Source organism: Marmota monax, unplaced genomic scaffold, assembly GCF_021218885.2.
Source record: "Marmota monax isolate L192 unplaced genomic scaffold, Marmota_monax_Labrador192_F-V1.1 WCK01_AAM20220418_F8-fsc00149, whole genome shotgun sequence".
NCBI lineage: Eukaryota > Metazoa > Chordata > Mammalia > Rodentia > Sciuridae > Marmota > Marmota monax.
Genome location: NW_026693170.1, coordinates 4,024,626 through 4,043,105, shown reverse-complemented (window position 1 = coordinate 4,043,105; position 18,480 = coordinate 4,024,626). Strand labels below are relative to the sequence as shown.

Below are 18,480 nucleotides of genomic sequence, written 5' to 3'. Positions count from 1 at the left end.
GAAGAGGAAACTGAGAGGCGAGAGAAAGAGGAAGCAGGAGAAAATTCACAAACACAACTACAGCAGATGGAGAAGGCAAGATGGCAGAGGAAAGCCCACCCTGTCTCAGGCAGGCATTTCTTGCCTGGACGAAAGGTCTCTCTTCCATCATCCTTACCCTCACTCATTCTACTCTCAACCATCAGCCAGAGAGTACTCCCCACCCCGAGCTTCTAGGTCAATTCATGCCCCTCCTCCATTCAGAACCCTGATGGGGCTCCCACCTCCCTCAGAGGACAAGTTCCTGCTGTCCTACACCCCTGATGTGACTCAGGAAGCCATCGGAGCATAGGGCTTGCATATATGGCCCCCCAACTCAAGCTGCCTAGGCTAAACTCTCAGCTCTGCTGTTTACTAGCTGTGCAGTGTCCCCATCTGCAAAGTGAAGATCAAATGGTCTCCACAGCAGGGTCAGCAAGCTTTTTCTATAAAGAATCAGATAGTAGAGACTGGGGTTGTGGCTCGGTGGTGGAGCACTTGCCTAGCACTTGTGAGGTTCTCACAAGTGGGTTTTTTATTTTTATGTGGGTTCGGTCCTCAGCTCCACATAAAAATAAATAAATAAAACAAAGGTATTGTGTTCATCTACAACTTGAAAAAAACAAAAACCTAGGTAGTAAATATTTTTGACTTTGCATGGTCTCTACTCAGCTCTGCTGTGAAGTAGTGCCACAGTCACAGACAATATGTAGTCGAAGGAGTGTGGCTGTGTCCAATATAACTTTACAAAAACAGGCAGTGAGCTGCAGTTGGCTGTGGGCTGCACTTTGCCAACCCCTGCTGTCAGGCTGCAGGGCGAATGCAGGAAGTTAGGCGAGATGACACACCTGGCAAGTAGAACTGTTGTTACTCTCTGGCCTGCAGAGTGTTACAATCTGACTCAGCTCCCAACACCCTTCCCTTGCTCACCCTCTTCCAACCACACTGGCCTCTTTCCTCATGGTGCCCCAAGTTGGTCATGGCTTCCGGGTCTTTGCTTTTTCATCCTCTTTCTACCGAGAACACTCCCTGCCTCAAGTCCACCCCTAGGCTGCCTTCTTGGCTTCCTTCAAGTTTCAAATGCCACTCCCTCCAAGAGGCTCTCCCTCCTCCCCAAAGCCATCTCTCTCACTCCATCCTGCTTTATTGTCCACATGCTACTTATCACTGAACCATTATTTCTTGCCGTCTAGTCTCCCCACCCCAGAAAGTTAGGCTCCTGGTGTGCAGGAAATACTCCCTTAACCTCTCCAGGCTTCTGCTTCCTCCCTTTTGTAAGATAGGTGTTATCAAATCCCTGGGAGTCCGTGAGTACATGAAGGTGAGGCACTTAGAAGAGTGCCCAACGTGCTTGACAAACAGCTTTAACCAGGGCTCACCACTGGTCCCCTGCACCTACAGGTGGCCCTTGGAACACACCATGCGCTTGGTGTTTGTGTGACAGGGGCAAATGAATGTCTTCTGGGGAAAGACGGAGAGAGAGGGAGCGCAGCGTGAAGGAGAGAGATCCACTTAGGCACCCAAAGACACGGAGACCACCTGTCCACTCTCACCTTTAATGAGCCCCCCAGGTGGGCTTGGGGCGCAGAAATCCTTAAATACAGCCCGGGAGCGGCGGGCGGGGCGGGGGCGGGACCGGGCCTGCCGGGGCGGGGTGGGGCGGGGCGGGGCCGGGCCCGGCCTCAGCTGCACTTGCAGGAGCGCACGATCATGTTGGAGAGCTGCTCCACCTTGGGCTTGCGGCCCACGTAGTACACGATGGGCAGAGGCTCCAGAGCCTGCGGCACGCAGCACGGCGACGCCGATGCGCCTGGGTTGTGCTGGTTGTACAGAGCCAGGACCTGCGGACGGCCGGACAGGTCAGGGTCTGGGCCAGCACTGGCGGAGGGGGCAAGGCTGTGGCCTCCCTCACACCGCCCCTGCTCACGGTCCGCATCCCGCTAGTCTCCCCATACCTGTCTGTCTCTCTTCAGCTCTCTCCGTCTGTCCTGATCCATCTCTGCTTCTGTCTCTCCTCATCTCTTTATTCCTCCTACCTAAACCCTGTCTCCGTCTCTTGATTAAACCCAGGGTGCTTTACCGCTGAGCTACACCCCCAGCCCTTTTCATTTTTTTTATTTTGAGACAGGGTCTCACTAAATTACTTAGTACATTGCTAAGTTGCTAAAGCTGGCTTCAAACTTTCCATCCACCTGCCTCAGCCCCCGGAGTTGCTGGGATTACAGGTGGGTGCCACCCACCCGGCTATCCATCCTTGCTTGTCTCTCTCTTCTCTTATTTAACTCACTTAATTTTTTGTTTGGTCCCTGTTCCCCACAACCTTGTGAGCTAGACCCACCTTGCTGTACTGCGTGTCCAGGCTCCAAATGTAAGGGCAGGGTCCCAGGCAGAAGTTCGCATGGTAGCCCTTGGGCTCATGAATCCATTTCCAGCCCAGGTCCTTGCGGAAGTCAATGTATAGCTGCCGCACGCAGCAGTTCTTCTCTGTGGAGCTGCAGGCAAAAGGAGCGCAGGTCAGGAGCAGAGGCAGGCCACACTGCTCCTCCCTGCACATGTGCCGGCCCTAGGTTGCTCCCCAGCCCCATCTCCACCTCCGCCTCCCTTGCACCCCCTGTGGTAGTCACAACAGTAACAGTAGGGGTGCTGATCATCACTAGCACGGTTCAAGCACTCCCTCTAGTCAACCACTGTGATGAGAGCATCATCAAAAACATTATCGCATGCAGTGTGCATAATAAGCCTGTAAGAAGCTGAATAGACATCCACAGGAAAAGGCTAAATAAATCATGGCACAATCACACATGGAACATAAAAAAAAAGAATGTGGCCCACATCTACTCATATGTTCTTTTTGTGTAAAAAATATTTACTGAACTACTGCTGCATGCTGGGCTAGGACCTACTGCTGGGGACAACACAAACAAAACAGAAATCTGTGCCTTCCCAGGCCACATGCTATAGACTGTCATGTCGCTCCTTTGCTCTGGACTTGGATCCATCCCCATGGCAAATGCCCAAGTACTCACATGAGCCCCAGGTGCCACGGGATCTGGCTGATCTCAACTGTCACCCATGCTCATGTCACTCTAGCCACAATGGCTTCCCATCTGTTCCTCAAACACAGTCCTATCCAGGGCCTCTGCACTTTCTCTGCCTGGCTTGTTCTTCCCACAGATAGCCACTCTGGATCATTCCTTCACTTCATTTAAACCTTTTCTCCAATGTCTGTCACTCAGGGAGCCTTGACTCCCAACACAATGCCTGGCACACAGCAGGTGCTCAATAAATACCAGTTATACAAATGAATATCACCTCCTCAGAGAGACCTGCCTGAGCCATCTTATCCAAAATATCAATCCGAATGACTATTAATTCCATTCAGTGCAATATGATGTTGCACTTATTATAAGAAAATATAAAAATGTCCATATTTCAAGTGGGACAAAATCCTGATAATTGTTGAAGCTGGATGAGAGTTAACAGAACTTTATTATATTATCTCCACTGCCTTTGTCAACATGTGAAACTGTCCATAACAAATCAATTTTAATCAGAGTAAGAGAAATAAATAGTTCCTAATATCTATTTCCTCTGTCCCCTTCCTCTGATATATTTCCCTTCTTAGAACTCATCATCACCTTTTATTTTAATAGAGCTCCTCTGTCTTCCTCTAAGCGTGGGAAATTCTGTTTTCTCCCCTAATGTCTCCCCAGTGCCTGCCAGTGCCCAGCACACAGTAGACACTCAGCAAATGTTGGATGTGTAAATTAATTGATGAACAACTGTTTTTAAAAAGCACATTGGAGGACAGTAGTGTTTATACTGCTATTTTAACCTCTATCATTTGGAATTCAAGAAGTCCAGGCTCAGATCCAAAGGCCAGTCCTCTCCTGTCCAGCCCAGGTTCTGCCTGAGAGGAATGGGGTGTTCTGTGTGCCGGCCCTGGGCACCCCAGCTGAGATGACCAGGGAGCCTGGCCACAAAAGTTGACTCATGGGAAGCCAGGAGAACTTTACAGTCCATGTTCATGACATGTGCAAAAAACATGATTCAAAGGTACAGGTACAGCAAAATCCAAATTCTGCTATGCACCAAAAGACTAGTAGGAAATATATTCAAACTCTGGTAGTAACTTTTTCTTCCTTCCTCTCTCCCTCCCCGCCACCTGCTCTCTTTCTTTTTCTGTGGTATTAGGGATTGAACCCAGAGGTGCTCTGCCACTGAACTACATCCCCAATCCTTTTTTTTTTCATTTTGACAGTCTCACTAAATTACCCAGGCTGGTAATTTATAATTTATCTCAAACTTTTGATCCTCCTGCCTCAGCCTCCTAAACCACTGGGATTACAGGCATGCACCACCACACCTGGAAACAGTGACTTTTTATGTGCTAGTGTGACAGGTAGTATCTTTCTGAATTTCCCAAATCCTCAGCAGTAGGTAGGTTGTTACTTTTAGAATCAAAATAACCTGCAAAAGACAACCAGTTGGGCAAAATAAAAAAGAATATGTGAATATATGTAAATACGTGCGGCAGAGACTCCCTCTGGAAGGAGACCCAGTAGGGCCAAGGTGGCCGCCTCTTTAGAGAAGGGCTAGGGTCAGAGTGGGGGGTCACTTTATCTTCCTGGGTTTGGTCTATCTGCCTGTATTTACCTGTCCAAAATGTAGCTGAAAGAGAATGGATCAATTCATATCAAAACACCACAGGGGGGGCTGGGGATGTGGCTCAAGCGGTAGCACGCTCGTCTGGCATGCGTGTGGCCTGGGTTCGATCCTCAGCACCACATACCAACAAAGATGTTGTGTCTGCCAATAACTAACTAAATAAATAAATATGTAAAAAAAAAAAAAAAAAAAAAACACCACAGGGCAGGCTCTTTCTTCTTCCCCTTTGAGAAATGAAGAAGCAGCCTCAGAGAAGGGGGGAGGCAGCGTGCCCTAGGTCGGTGGGGCCAAGTTCCCAGCTGACCCTGTGGAGCCTGTGGCCTCATCTTCCTGGGGTGATCAGGCCAGTCAAGCAGAAGAAGAGGTGACAAGGAACTCCTGGAGCAGGGTAAGGACTTTCCAGGGCTGGGGGTGTGGCTCAGTGTAGAGTGCTTGCCTCACACAGGTGAGGCACTGGGTTTGATTCTCAGCACCACATATAAATCAATAAAATAAAGGTCATTCAACAACTGAAAAAATAAAATTTAAAAAAGGGATCTTTCCAGGTGCCACAGGACCCTGAGAAAGGACTTAGGAAACTAAAGTTCTCACAAATGCAGCCTCACCTCTCCCCAGTTTAGATGGGCCTCAGTTTCCTGTGTGTTCAAGGAGATGAGGGCCTTTGGATCAAACAGGGTGTGCTTAACCTGCGGGACGAAACACTCAGGGGGCCTCCTGACACTCAACCATCTGCCCGCATGTGTGCATGTGTATACCTGTTTGGGGGGAAAATTCTCCTGGCTTTCACCGTCTTGGAGGGGGAGTCCTGGACTCCAGATGGTCCAGATCATCTTTGATTGGCGGCCCAGCTCTGGCTGGGGTTCTGAGTCCAAGGCTTTGAACAGTCTGTGATGCTATCACCCAAGTCAGTGGTTCCCCATGAGGGGTCCCTGGACCACCAACAGCAGCAGCACCTGGGAACTTGAGGGAAATACAAATTCCCAGACCCTCTCAATCAGAAGCCATGGGGCAGAGAATATGCCCTCCAGGTGATCTGGCGGGCTCCTCCTCATCTGTCCCGGACAGGACACACTGCGGCCCAATGTGTGCTGAGCCTGGGATTCGCACAGCCCTTGCCTTTGTAAACCTCTTCTGTCCAGTCTATCAAGACTCAGCAGGAGAAGGGACTGGGGATTTGGCTCAAGTGGTAGCGCGCTTGCCTAGCATGCGTGAGGCACTGGGTTTGATTCTTGGCACCACATAAAAATAAAGATATTGTGTCTAACTAAAAAATAAATATTAAAAAAAGACTCAGCAAGAGGAATCTGACTTAACTTCCTGATGTGCATATATAAATGCACCACAGTGAATCTCCACATCATGTAAAACCACAAGACTGGGACCCTAATTAGAATAAGAGGTACTCCATGTTTGTATCAATATGTCAAAATATGCTCTATTGTCATGTATAACTAAAAAGAACAAATAAAAAAAAAAATGACCCTGCAGGAGCCAGGCACAGTGGCGTATGCCTATAATCCCAAGAACTAACTTCAAAGCCAGCCTCAGCAATTTAGCAAGGCTCTGAATAACTTAGCGAGACCCTGTCTCAAAATAAACAATAAAAAGGGCCAGGGGATGTGGCTCAGTGGTTAAGCACTACTAGGTTCAATCCCACAAGAAAATAAATAAACAAATAAGACCCAGCAGGGCCTAATGCATAAAAGAAATCCACCTGCAGCCCCAGGAGACCTTGCACCTCCCATCCTCCTTAGCTACTGGAGACAGCTGTGAGGGAGGCTTCTGTTGGGGGTCAAAGTGGTGTTTGAACCGACATTGAGAACAATATCTTATTATGGAAAATTTCAAACTATTGCATTACAAATTGAGTATCCCTTATTGTAAATGCTGGGATAGAGGTGTTTCAGATTTCAGAGTGTTTTTTTGTGGCTTTTTTTTTTTTTTTGGTCGGGGAAGGTAATGGAGATTGAACCCAGGGGCACTAAACCACTAAGCCACATCCCCAGCCCCCCAGCCCTTTAAAAAAATTTTTTTTTTTTTTGCAGTAGTAGACAGCTGGCCTTTATTTTATTTGTTTATGTGGTGCTAAGGATTGAACCCAGTGCCTCACACATGCTAGGCAAGTGCTCTGCCACTGAGCCCCAGGCCCCAGCCCTTTTTATATTTTCTATTTTGAGACAAGGTCTTGCTAAGTTGCTTAGGGCCTCCCTAAGTTGCTGAGTCTGGCTTTGAACTTGACATTCTCCTGCCTCAGCCTCCTGAGCCGCTGGTATTACAGGCGTGTACCACCACACCCAGCTCAGAGTTTTTCTTTCTTTCTTTCTTTCTTTTTTTAATATTTCTTAGTTTTCAATAGACCTTTATTTTCTTTATTTATATGCAATGCTGAAAATTGAACCCAGTGCCTCACACATGCTAGGCAAGTGCTCTCCCACTGACCACAACCCCAGCCTGGGGTTGATTTGGAGATATTTGCATAGACTTTACCAGGTAAGCATCTTTAATCCAAAATCCAAAATGCTCTGAAATCCCAAACTTTCTGAGCATGATGTCGATGCTCACAAAGTTTCAGATTCTAGATTTTGAATTAGAGCTGTTCAACCTACATGTGGCATCCTGTGTCCTCACGGTAACAATCATCAGCTTCAACAATCATCAAGTCATAGCCTCATCATCAGCCTGATCATATATCTACCCCAACCCACTTCCTCTCTGTCACTGGGTTCTTCTGAAGCACATGCTATCTACTATGTGATTTCACCCATAAGAAGTTCAATGTAAGGTCTTGTGACTGAACCTCAGACTGCCATAAAAAAATAAGTTCAATATGTATCTCTAAGAAAATGAAGGTGACTTTAAAACATCACCAGTGGCTCATGAAATAACTCAGTGATAAAGCACTTGCCTAGCCAGCACAAGGCTCTGGGTCTGATCCCTAGCCCTGGGGAAAAAAAAAAAAACATAACCACAATGCCATGTAAACAAATTAGCAATAATTCATTGATATCATCAAATATCAAAAAATGCAGGTTCACATTTCCCCTACTGTCTGTGTGTCTTTCTCTCTTTCTCTTTCTCTCTCTCTCTTTTGGTGATGCTGGGGATAAACCCAGGCAAATGCTGTACCATTGAGTTACACCCTCAGCTTTCTTTTAAAGAAAGTCTGAATAAATAAAAATTCAAATAAGGTCTGCACACTGCACTCAGTTTCTGTGCACCTTCAGATTCATTCATTCTTCCTTCCTTCCTTTCCTTATTTATTTTATTATTGAGGAACTGGAGATTGTACTCAGGGGTGCTTTACCACTGAGATATATCCCAAGTCCTTTTTATTTTTATTTTGACACAAGATCTCACTAAGTTGCCTAGGCTTGCCTCAAATTTGCAGTCTTCCTGCCTCAAGCTCCCAAGGCACTGGAATTACAGGCTTTTATTTTTTTATTTAAATGATTTTTAAAATTCTGAGATAGGGTCCCACTAAGTTGCCCAGGCTGGACTTGAATTTATAGTCCTCATGCCTCAGCCTCCCAGGTACTTGGGAAAACAGAAGCATACCACGACCCCTAGCATCTCTTTGGATTCTTCTAAAAATCTACAGAACCATCTCTTTCTCCCCCCTCTTTATAGATGGATGGATAGATACTTCTTTATATGTATGTCCCCCTCTCCTCTTTGCATTGTATTTGTGGGAGAAACTAGATCAGGTTTCCCACCATCTGAATTGGGCTGACTGCATCCCTGTGGTGTGGATTAGCATGCTTCTTTGTTTCTGTATTTTCGGAAACTTGATAGTTGAATGTATAGTCTGGATCAGATTCACTTTTTTTTTTTTTTTCAGTACCTGGATTGAACCCAGGTTCGCTCAACCACTGAACCACATCCCCAGCCCTTTTTTTATTTTTTATTTTGAGCAGGGTCTTTCTAAGTTGCCAAGGTTGGCCTCTAACTTGGGATCCTCTTCCCTCAGCCTCCCCAGCAGGTTACAGGCATGCCACCTTCAACGTTCTTAGACAGCAATACTCCAGCATCTTAGGACTCTGACATTCTGACAGCATTTCCAACTTTCTAGGATTCCCACTTTCCAACTCTTGAGGCTCGTGATGTTCTTGAATTTCCATATTTCAAGGCTGCATTCCAACATTCCACAGCTCCGAGTCCATCACTCAAGGAGGTCCTGCCATCCTTCCAAGATCCCAGCATTCTAAGACCCAACATTCCAACCCGGAGCTCCAGTGTTCTAGATACCCATATTCTGGCTTTCTCCAACATTTGCGCATCTAACATTTCAACACAAGAGTCCACCATCCTGAGCCCAATTTTCAAGATTCCCATCGGCCAACATGATAGGTGGCAGTGCACTCAGAATCCAAAGCAGCAATCTCCCAGTTCCAAATTCCCAAGTTCTAGGATCCCAACATTCCAGCTTTCCTTGAGTACCATGCCCTGGCTTTCCATTGTTAACACTGAACTTCTGCATGCCAGAATCCCAACATTCTAGAACCCCAACTGTCAACAGCGTAGCACTCCAACAAGGCAACCTTCCCACATTGAATCCAACTCTTGGTGTCCAACATTCTAACAGCCTCCGATTCCAACACGCCAGCAAGAAGACAAGCTCACGCCCACGTTATAGGACTCCCAGTTCCCACACCCCTGCATTCCAAAACCAGGAACTTGTCCCAGAGCTCCCCAGGCTCAAGGAGAAGCTCAGCTAAGCACAGCACTAGGCAGGTGTCCACGGGCCAGCAGAGAGCAGCCAAGCCCCACCCTACAAGGCCCCAGCTGAAGGCTGCGGGAGTCACCTGAAGCAGTAGTTGGTGTCCAGGGCTCGGCGGTGCCGGGAGCTATGCAGGTGCTGGGCCCTCTCCAGTGGGGTGGCCATGAGGAGCAGGAAGGGCCGGTTCATGTCATGAATGGCAGCCAGGTCACCCCGGCGTCTGGGACCGATCCCTGCTTGGGTTTGGGAGATTCTCAGAGGGACGGTCAGTGAGCAGGGAGGCAAAAGGGGTCTCTCTCTCTCTCTCTCTCTCTCTCTTTCTGAAACACACACACTCACACACACACACACACACTCACCGTTTATGTCCACTTGGAGCACGTTGTCTTTGCTGTCACAGGAGCAGTGGGCGCTGAAACGAAAGCCCTCTATCTCCTCTGTGGGAAGGGGAAAGGGAAGCCAGTCTGAGGGCTCGGCTCACCCAGCCCCTGCAGGAGGAGGCAGGAAGGAGCAAACCCGGGGCTCCCTCCGCCTCCCCCAACGCACCCCGCCCTGCCCTCTCTCTGCAGGTCTCTTGCACCAGGTCTTTTGAGTTGCTGGCTCCTTATTCTCCTTCAGGGCTCAGCTCAAATGTCACCTCCTCAGAGAGGCCCTCCAGAATGTGCACCCCTCCCCCACCATGACATCATTTTCCTTTGTCACAGCAGGATCCCCCCCCTCTCTGACATTTGTGTTTGGCTATTTATTTCTCTCATCATTCTCAGCAGAAAGTAGGACGAACCAGGACAGGGATCCTTGCTTCTCTTATAGTCCACCAGCCTGGACCACGGTCACAAGAATAAACACGGAGTGGTGTATACACACAATGAAATATTACTCAGCCATAAAGAAGAATGAAAGTATGGCATTTGCTGGTAAACGGATAGAACTGGAGACTATCATGCTAAGTGAAATAAGCCAGTTCCACAAAACCAAAGGCCAAATGTTCTCTCTGATATGGAGATGCTGACTCACAATAGGCAGAAGCTCGGGTAGGTGTAGGTTCACTGGATTGGGACAGAGGGGAATGGTGGGGAAAGGAGGGCAAATAGGAATGGGAAAGACAGTGGAATGAATCAAACATAGCTTTCCTATGTTCCTATATGAATACACGACCAGTGTAACCCCACATCATATACAACCACGAGAATGGGGTTATACTCCATGTATGTAGGATGTGTCAAAATACATTCTACTGTCACGTATAACTAAAAGGAACAAACAAAAAATATTAAAAATTTAAAAAACAAGTGTCTACTGTGTACCAGGAGTCAGGTCCTGTTCTGAATTCTCTATGTGCATTATGAGGGGGTGGGTAGTCCTCACCCAAACTGCCCATTTTGCAGACAAGGACACTGAGGCACACAAAACAGAAGACAAGACACACATGTGCCAAAAGGTAGGGCTGTGGTGCAAATCTAAGCCTGGGCACTTTTACACACGCAGGTGAGCGATGTTTCTTGAATGAATGTGTCAGTGGTGTTTTCTAAGCTCCTACTGTGTGCCTGACCTTGAGCTGGAGTTTGGGAGTCAGCATCAACCAAGACAGACCAGAACCTTCCAGGCCTTTGTCCAGTAGCCAAGGACACTCCTCCTGGTGCCCACCCCTACTTCCTAGTCCCTGTTTTATTCATCTTGTCAAATTACTACGTATCCCATGAGTCTCAACACAACCCCCCCCCTGAGGAAGCCCTCCCTGACCCCCAAATGGGCTTGGGTACCTTCTCTGGGTTCCCATAGCACTTAGGACTGCTCTCACCCCAGCCCTGACCACTCTGCCTGTGCTCACACTTCTGGCCTTGATCATGCTAGGTTATTACACCTGCTAGGGCTTTGGCAAGACCTCCTAGGTATCCAGAAGGGCCTGGTGGGCCCCATGAAGGCATGACCCAGGGCAGTCTTGGTTAGTACTGTGCCAGGCACAGAGCAGAAACATGTTGGCGTTTACTGAATGAATGCCTGAGCATGAGAGGTCAAGAAGGAAGGGTGATATGGGGACTGTGGACTCAACTGGCAATGGCTGGACACAATTCTTTTATGGACAGATCAAATGTGTCAGGCTCTCCTTGACCTCAGTGCCTTGGCACAGAGTATTCTTGCCCCTTCTTCTTTACTTGGCTGGCTCTACTCATCTCTCAGACACCAGCTCAAATGTCCTCTCTTCCAGAAATCCCTGCCTGAGTCCAGACTGGTCAGGCACCTCCCGTGGACTCTCCTGTGGGCTGCCCACTCTGGGCATCATCACATGGCCACAGACCTGTTCTCCATTCACCCACCCAATGGATAATGAGCTTCCTGAAGGCAAGAATGGGGCTGTTCTGGTCACTGCCGTGTCCCCAGGGTATGGCAGAGGAGAGAGCTCAGGAAATGCATTAACCATTAATGGATTCATATATAAACCCAGGTGTGCGTCAGGGAAGAAGGTCAAGCTCAGCTCTTTGGCAAAAATGTCAGATAGTGGGGTGCTAGGAAGGGTGACCCTAGAACAAACAACAGGACTGACCCCATTAAGAAACAGGGTGGGTGGGGCAGAGAGCAATCCTCACCTCCTTGGCTCAGCCACTGCCGCACGACTCCAGTGACGTCAAAGGACAACCACTCCTGCGTGTTACTGGGGGTCAGCAGCCGGTTGCTGAGGTAGCGCCAGGAATTGTTGCTGTATTTCTGAAGGTGATGAATGGCGGGGTAGGCAGATGCCACTACGCCCCCAGCATACACTGACTGTACCCTCACTTTGTCTGTTCCCCCAAGTAGACCTCCAGACAGTCCCCAGACACAAGCCTCCCAAGTCATCACACTGTGGGGCCTTCAGGCTCCCCCCACCCCAACACCCATGACAGATAAAGAGCCCCAGGCCTGGGTAAAAGTACCCAGTTCAGCCTCTGTCCCTGGTTCCCTGTGTCCTCTGTGGGGACCTTGGAAAACCCACAATGTCAAGCTGCTGCTGCAGCTGCTGCTAAAGTTCTGGGCTTTGCCGAGCATACAGGTCAACAAATTGGACACCCTGGATTCTGAGAGTTGTTAACTTTCTAAGGGATTATGTTCACCCTAACATAACGCTAATGTCCAAGCCTGAGCAGTTCTACAACGCTAATGTTCTACCAACCCAAGGATCTGACAGGTCATACCCCTAGATGTTACAGGTGCCCAGCATCTCTGTGGAACAACCCCTGGGGCTGTATGCATGATATCAGGGGCTACAGCAGATGTTGAATTCTCTAGACTCCAAGAAGCTAACATTAGACAAAATTCTCTCATTTCAAGTTTCTACAAGTCTCTACAAGATTCCATATGACGTGGATTCTAGGTCACAGAACCTTCTAGAGATTCCAGGTCTCCTAGAAGCCCTAATCCTCCTAAAGACTCCATCTTTAGAGCAGCACAGTCCAAAAGAATTTCCTGGGAATGTTCTTTACCTGTGAAGTTCAAAATAGGCAGCTAACCACATCATCAGTGGTGGTGGTGCTGGGGATAGAACTCAGGGCTTTACAACATGCTATACATGTGTTCTACCACTGGGCTATCATTTTTGGGGGGAAGGTGAGGACTGGGGATTGAACTCAGGGGGCACTTGACCACTAAGCCACATCCCCTTAACGCCTCGTTTTTGCTGAGGATGGCTTTGAACTCGGGATCCTCCTGCCTCAGCCCCCTGAGTCCCTGGGATTACAGGCATGCACCACCATGCCCTGCTACCACTGAGCTACCTTAAACAGTCAAACTCCTAATTAGATTCCAGTCTTCTAAGCATTTAACATTGTAGGATAGTCTTAAAATTTTATGTTGTTTGTGGGGTTTTGTTGTTGTTTTTGTGGTACTGGGGATAGCACCCTTGGGTGCTCTACTGCTGAACTACATCCTAGGTCCTTTTTATTTTGAGACAGGGTCTTGCCAAATTGGCCAGACTGGCCTTGTACTTAAGATCTCCCTGCCTTAGACTCCCAAGTCACTGGGATTACAGGCATGTCTCATTATGCCTGGGTAAGAATATGAAAGTTCTCTGGGATATTTTTTTTTGTACTAGGGATTGAATCTAGGGGCTTTTAATCACTGAGCTACAATCCCCAGCCCTTTTTATTTTCTAATTTAGAGACAGGGTCTCACTAAGTTTCTGAGGGCCTTGCTAAATTGCTGAGTCTGGCTTTGAACTTGCTATCCTCCTGACTCAGTCTCCTAAGTCACTGGGATTATAGGCATGCACCACCATACCCTGCTCTCAGAGTATGGAAGTGGTAAAGAACCCTAGGATTTAGAGGTCTGAGGTCCTCCATTATTCAGGGACCATCTGTGTAGACCCTGCAGCTAGCAGCCTTCCCTCCAACCCAGTGGCCACAGCTCAGCCCCTGAGGCTGCGTCCCACCTCTCAGGCTCATGTCCTCACCTGGTACAGCTCCACGTGCTGTTCGGCTTTTACCTTGAGCCTCTGCAGACGTAGCTCTGCCCGGGACAGCAATAGAGGGTCCGGCACCGCTTCCCGGAGCTCTGATGTGTTGAAGAACATGTACACGCTGTGTGAGATGTCCTTGGTTTTCTCATAGATTTCTAGGCAGGAGGAGAGACAGAGGATATCAGGGGTTTGGCAGAGTAAGGGGAGCAGGAAGACCCCAAGTTTAAGTGTGTGCAGCTGACGGTTCTGGGTTGGGGTGCTTTTCCCCTCTGTTTCCTCCTCTGTACGACAAGACCTATCCACCTTCTCTCCCACCAGGCATCATCTATCGAACACCCACCCAGCATAGGCTGCCACCAAGAGGGGTTGCTCTGCTTGCTTAGGCTTCCCCAGGGCTTGGAACCTCAAATACAAATTTAATTGCAGAGAAAGGTTCAAAGGTATGGGCTCTGGGATCAGAAAGTGCCTTTGCTGTCTCTCAGCTGTGTGACTTTGGGCAGTTCACGTCCCCTCTCTGAACCTCAGTTTCCTGTTATTCTTTGAAAAACAGCAAACTCATTGAACTCCCTGACATCCTACCTAGATTCTCCTGACGGAAGCACTGTGTAACCTGTGACTAGCAAATCCTCTCCCTGAGCCAGATCTTCATCTGTGAGAGACCACCCAATGCCAGGATCATAGATGGTGCAGGTAAAGCATGTGACAGAGTCTGTGCACACCAGTCACTCAACAATGTGTATGTTGAAGAGCACAATTTTAGCCAGGCACAGTGGGTCACCCTGTAAGCCCAGTATCTCAGGAGGCTGAAGCAGGAGGATCAGGAGTTCAAAGCCAGCCTCAGCAACTTAGAGAGGCCCTAAGCAACTCAGTGAGATCCTGTCTCTAAATAAAATATAAAAAAAGGTCTGGGGATGTGGCTTAATGGTTAAGTGCCTCTGGGTTCAATTCCTGGTACTAAACAAACAAACAAAAACACTATTTGTCAGATGCTGTTCAAACCATAGTACAAAGAAGACACTGAAACCTCATGACAACACTGTGTATCCGTGTAATAGATGGAGACTGAATTCGGCACAAAGAGAGGAATCATTCAAAGACCCACAGCTAGAAAGTGGCAGAATGGGATTCAGCTCAGGCAGGCTGGTTCTAAGGACTGCGCTCTTTTAACCCCTAAATTATGCTGTCTTCCTGCCAATGTGACATTATTATTATTACTATTATTATGAATTGCTTCCTCCCTCAACTCCTTCTCCCAGCTGCTGGAGAAGATGAAGTTCATTTTAGGAGGGAAAGCCTGAAGTGGGGAGAAGAGCATCATCTAGTCTAGGAAATGTTGGGTTGGGGATGAAATGCAGGCAGTGAACTCTTGGATCTACTGGGGTGGTTTTTTGCAAGTCTACAAGTGGGGTTGCAAAGATGATGGAGATAATTTGAGGAGGAAGAACTAAGGAAACCCCTTCCAGCCCTCCCGGCCCCCACAAGCCCTATTCTTGGCACAGTGGTTACTCAGCAATCCCGAAGGGAATGGCAGAGCCTTGGTAGGGGGTAACAGATAGGGGTGGGGGAAAAGGGCAGGAAGGGTTGTGGGGTACCGCACAAAGGGAGAGACAGCAGAGTCATGGGACGAGGTGTGGGGAAGCAGATAGAGAAGGAATGCATGGAGAGACACACCCCGAGACCTATATGTGGGCAAAGGCACGAATGGGATGAGGGAAGAGATGGAAAGATCGCGGGCCAGAGAGCAGGCGCGGTCGAGAAGAGAGATAAGCAATTAGAGATGGAGACAACTCAGGGGAGAAAGAGGAATCGAAGGTATCAATGTAAAACCTATATAACGAAAAAAGGCGACACAGAGAAGTAGGTGAGGAGGGGACGTCTTTTGGTTGGAGCCACAAACTGGGCGCAGGAATGCGCGGGGGACTGGAAAGCCCATCGCCCAAGAGAGAAAGGGAAACCTGGGGGATCGCCCCCAAAGCTCCGGGCCATGCGGGGTGCCCGCGTCCCCGCGTGGGCGCCGACGGGGCGGGCGCAGGAGTAGCCCCGCCCGTTGCTGCGATGAGCAGGGTGGGAGGCAACGCAGCCGCGAGGGCGGGGACCAGACCTGCCCCGTCTCGCCCCGGGCTCTGCGCGCGATCCCCGCCCCCGCCCCCGGGGCACGGGAAGGAAAGGGAAGGGAGGAGAGCGAGGCGGCCGGACGCTGGGGTTTCCCCAGCCTCCCAAAGAGGAACTGGGGCTTTGGGGGCCAGGCTGCCAATGTTCAGCCCTGCGAGGTCCTCCTGACTCCTGGAAGCGCAGGCTCCTCCCCCCGCGCGTGGCACCCACGTGGGGCTTTCTCACCCCTACCAACTCGATTTTCTCACCTCGGTCTCTAGTGCTGTCGCCTCTTATCACACTTACCCCAGGGGTTCAGTTTCTCACTCAATCTACTGCTTTCCCTGCCGCAGCGAGGGGATTCGCTGCTCTCAGCATGGTATGGCACCATATAACTGCTCTGCCCGCCTCGTGGGTTACAGCTTTCCCATGCCTGTGTCCCCTCTTTGTAACCCCCTTCCCATGAGCGGAGTTCCTCTGACCCCCTTCCCGTGACTGATTTCACTTCCCCTGCTGGGCTCGGCACTAGGGCTCTTGTCCCTTTCCGAAACACCCCAGGCTTCTCCCCATGCATCCCCGGCCCGCTCTCCTGCTAGCCTCCTTCTCCCAACGCCTATGCATCCCTTTCGTCCCTCATCTATCACACTCAACCCAGGTCACTTCTCTCCACGATCTCCCACAATCCCGCGTGTTCCTGGCGACCTCTGAAAGAGAGTCTATTCTACGCTTTTCTGGCACTTCTGGGGTTCTCCACACCTACTTTTCTAGCCTTGAATCTTACTGTCGCAACGACCCCAGAGCTTTTAGGGCAGCTTTCCCACTGCCTCTCCTTTCCCAAATGCTGGGGTCTTCGTTTCTCCCCAGCCGGGCTATCCTCTTTGCAAAGGGAATCCCACTACCCCCGTATTCCAGCACACCCCGGAGAGGAAGTACTTTTTTTTAATCTCTCAATTGCTTCTTTCTCTCTAGGGGGCTCTCCCCCACGTTCCCACATACTCCTGTCGCCCTCTGGAAGTGGTCTACTTCGTTCACTCTCCCCTTCTCTCCAAGACCAGAAACCTTGGAGGAGTGGGGAGGGAGGCAGCTCTCCGGCATCCTACTTGGAACCGGACAACACACACACAATCTTGGCGACCCCGGGGGTCCCCTTCCTCCAGCCAGTTTCCTCTGCCAGTAATTTCCTCCCCGTGACCCCTGCACTCCGGCGCCCCCTGGGGGCCCCGTCCCGGCTCCCCCACCCCTCCGAGCTCACTGTTGGTGCTTTCCACCATTAGCACGCGGGTGACCTCCTTGGCGTAGTAGTCCGCCTCGGGCTCGGGCTCCGGCTCGGCGCTCTCCCCCGCCACCCGGTCGCGGGTGCTGTTGTACAAGGCGAGCACGGCCTCGGGCAGCGGGCCGGGCGGCACCTCCCCCTGGCTCGGGGGGCTGGCGAGCCGTAGTTTGGACAGAATCTGGCCACGGATGGCCTCGATGCGCTTCCGCTTCACCAGCTCCATATCGATGGTCTTGCAGGTGGATAGTCCCGCGACTGGCCGGCCGGGCGTCAGCACTAGTAGCCATAGCAGCGGTAGCAGCAGCGGCAGGAGCCGCAGCCCGGAGGGCGGCATGGGGGAGGCGGCGCCCCCCGGCCCTGCCGAGAGCGCGAATAGGGCAGAGATGGGATGGGGGCCCCCGCCCCTGTAGGGTCTGGGGGTCTCCCGGAGAAAGGTAGAAGGGCCTCGGGGGAAGGAAATTGAAGGCCTCCGGAAGAAAGAAGCACAGGTCTCGGGGAGGCTCTGACACGGGTTGTCTCAATATCCCAGGGAGAAGATCGAGATGGGCGAGATCTGGTACCAGAAGGTGGGTGGTCTTGAATGGGAGAGCTGTGGCAGGTCTGAGAGAGATCCGTCCCCGGGAGGAGAGAGGGTCCTAGGATGCGCGGTGGCTCGGGAGACAGGCTGGGTAAGGGCGGCGTGCAGGGGGGTGCGCCCCAGGTCTGGGGTGAAGTCTTCGCGGGAGGCGGGGTTTGCGGCTCCTGAGAGCTGGTCCGGTATGGGGGAGCCGGGGGGACGCTGTGTAGGGGGCAGGGAGGGAGCGAGCGTCCGGGGCGGTGAGCGGGGGGCGGTCTGGAGTCTCCAGGTCTTGCCTCCTCGCGGGGCAGCGCCGCGCCAAGCGGTCCCCGCGTCTCCGGCTCCCAGCGGCAGCGGAAAAGTCTCAAAACTTTTTTTTCTCTTCTCCCAACCAGCTCGTCCCTCCTCCCGCTCCTCCTCCCCCTCCTCCCCGCGGTGGCGGCGGCGGCGGCGGGGGTGGCAGCGGCTCGTCTCAGACTCAGGGGCCTCGGGCTGCTGCTCGGCGGCTCCTTCCTCCGCAACGGGCGGAGGCCGGCTCCGCGGGCGGCTCAGAGCCCGGGGTGCCCCGGAGGGGCCGTCCCCCTGCCCCGGCCGGGGGCCTCGCTGTCTGGCGGATCCGCGGCGGGAGGAGGGAGGGGGACGGCCCGGGGCGCGAAGGGCGGCGACGGCGGCGGCGGGGACCGGCTAGGGCGGCGGGGGTTTTGAGGCCGCCCCGGCCCCACCCAGGAAGC

General features: G+C 50.9%; 1 protein-coding gene across 1 annotated transcript; it reads right to left on the bottom strand.

Annotated features, from left to right (window-relative positions):
* Positions 1 to 1,560: 1,560 nt before the first annotated feature.
* Positions 1,561 to 17,527, bottom strand: Tgfb1 (transforming growth factor beta 1). The gene is made up of 7 exons (XM_046455662.2): positions 17,173 to 17,527; positions 13,824 to 13,984; positions 11,989 to 12,106; positions 9,763 to 9,840; positions 9,489 to 9,636; positions 2,357 to 2,510; positions 1,561 to 1,859 (listed from the first exon to the last, which is right to left on the bottom strand). The coding sequence occupies exons 1-7, from the start codon at positions 17,525 to 17,527 to the stop codon at positions 1,701 to 1,703; spliced, it is 1,173 nt and encodes a 390-aa protein (XP_046311618.1). The 3' UTR covers positions 1,561 to 1,700.
* Between the last annotated feature and the right edge of the window lie 953 nt (positions 17,528 to 18,480).

What these genes read in the sequence shown, in the direction of transcription:
- Tgfb1 (XM_046455662.2), bottom strand. Translation starts at nt 17,527, where the DNA reads ATGCCGCCCTCCGGGCTGCGGCTCCTGCCGCTGCTGCTACCGCTGCTA. An exon ending in GACACCAACTACTGCTTCAG is followed by an intron (nt 2,511 to 9,488) that starts GTGACTCCCGCA and finishes TTTTGCCTGCAG; the next exon opens with CTCCACAGAGAAGAACTGCT. An exon ending in TGGACACGCAGTACAGCAAG is followed by an intron (nt 1,860 to 2,356) that starts GTGGGTCTAGCT and finishes GGCCGTCCGCAG; the next exon opens with GTCCTGGCTCTGTACAACCA.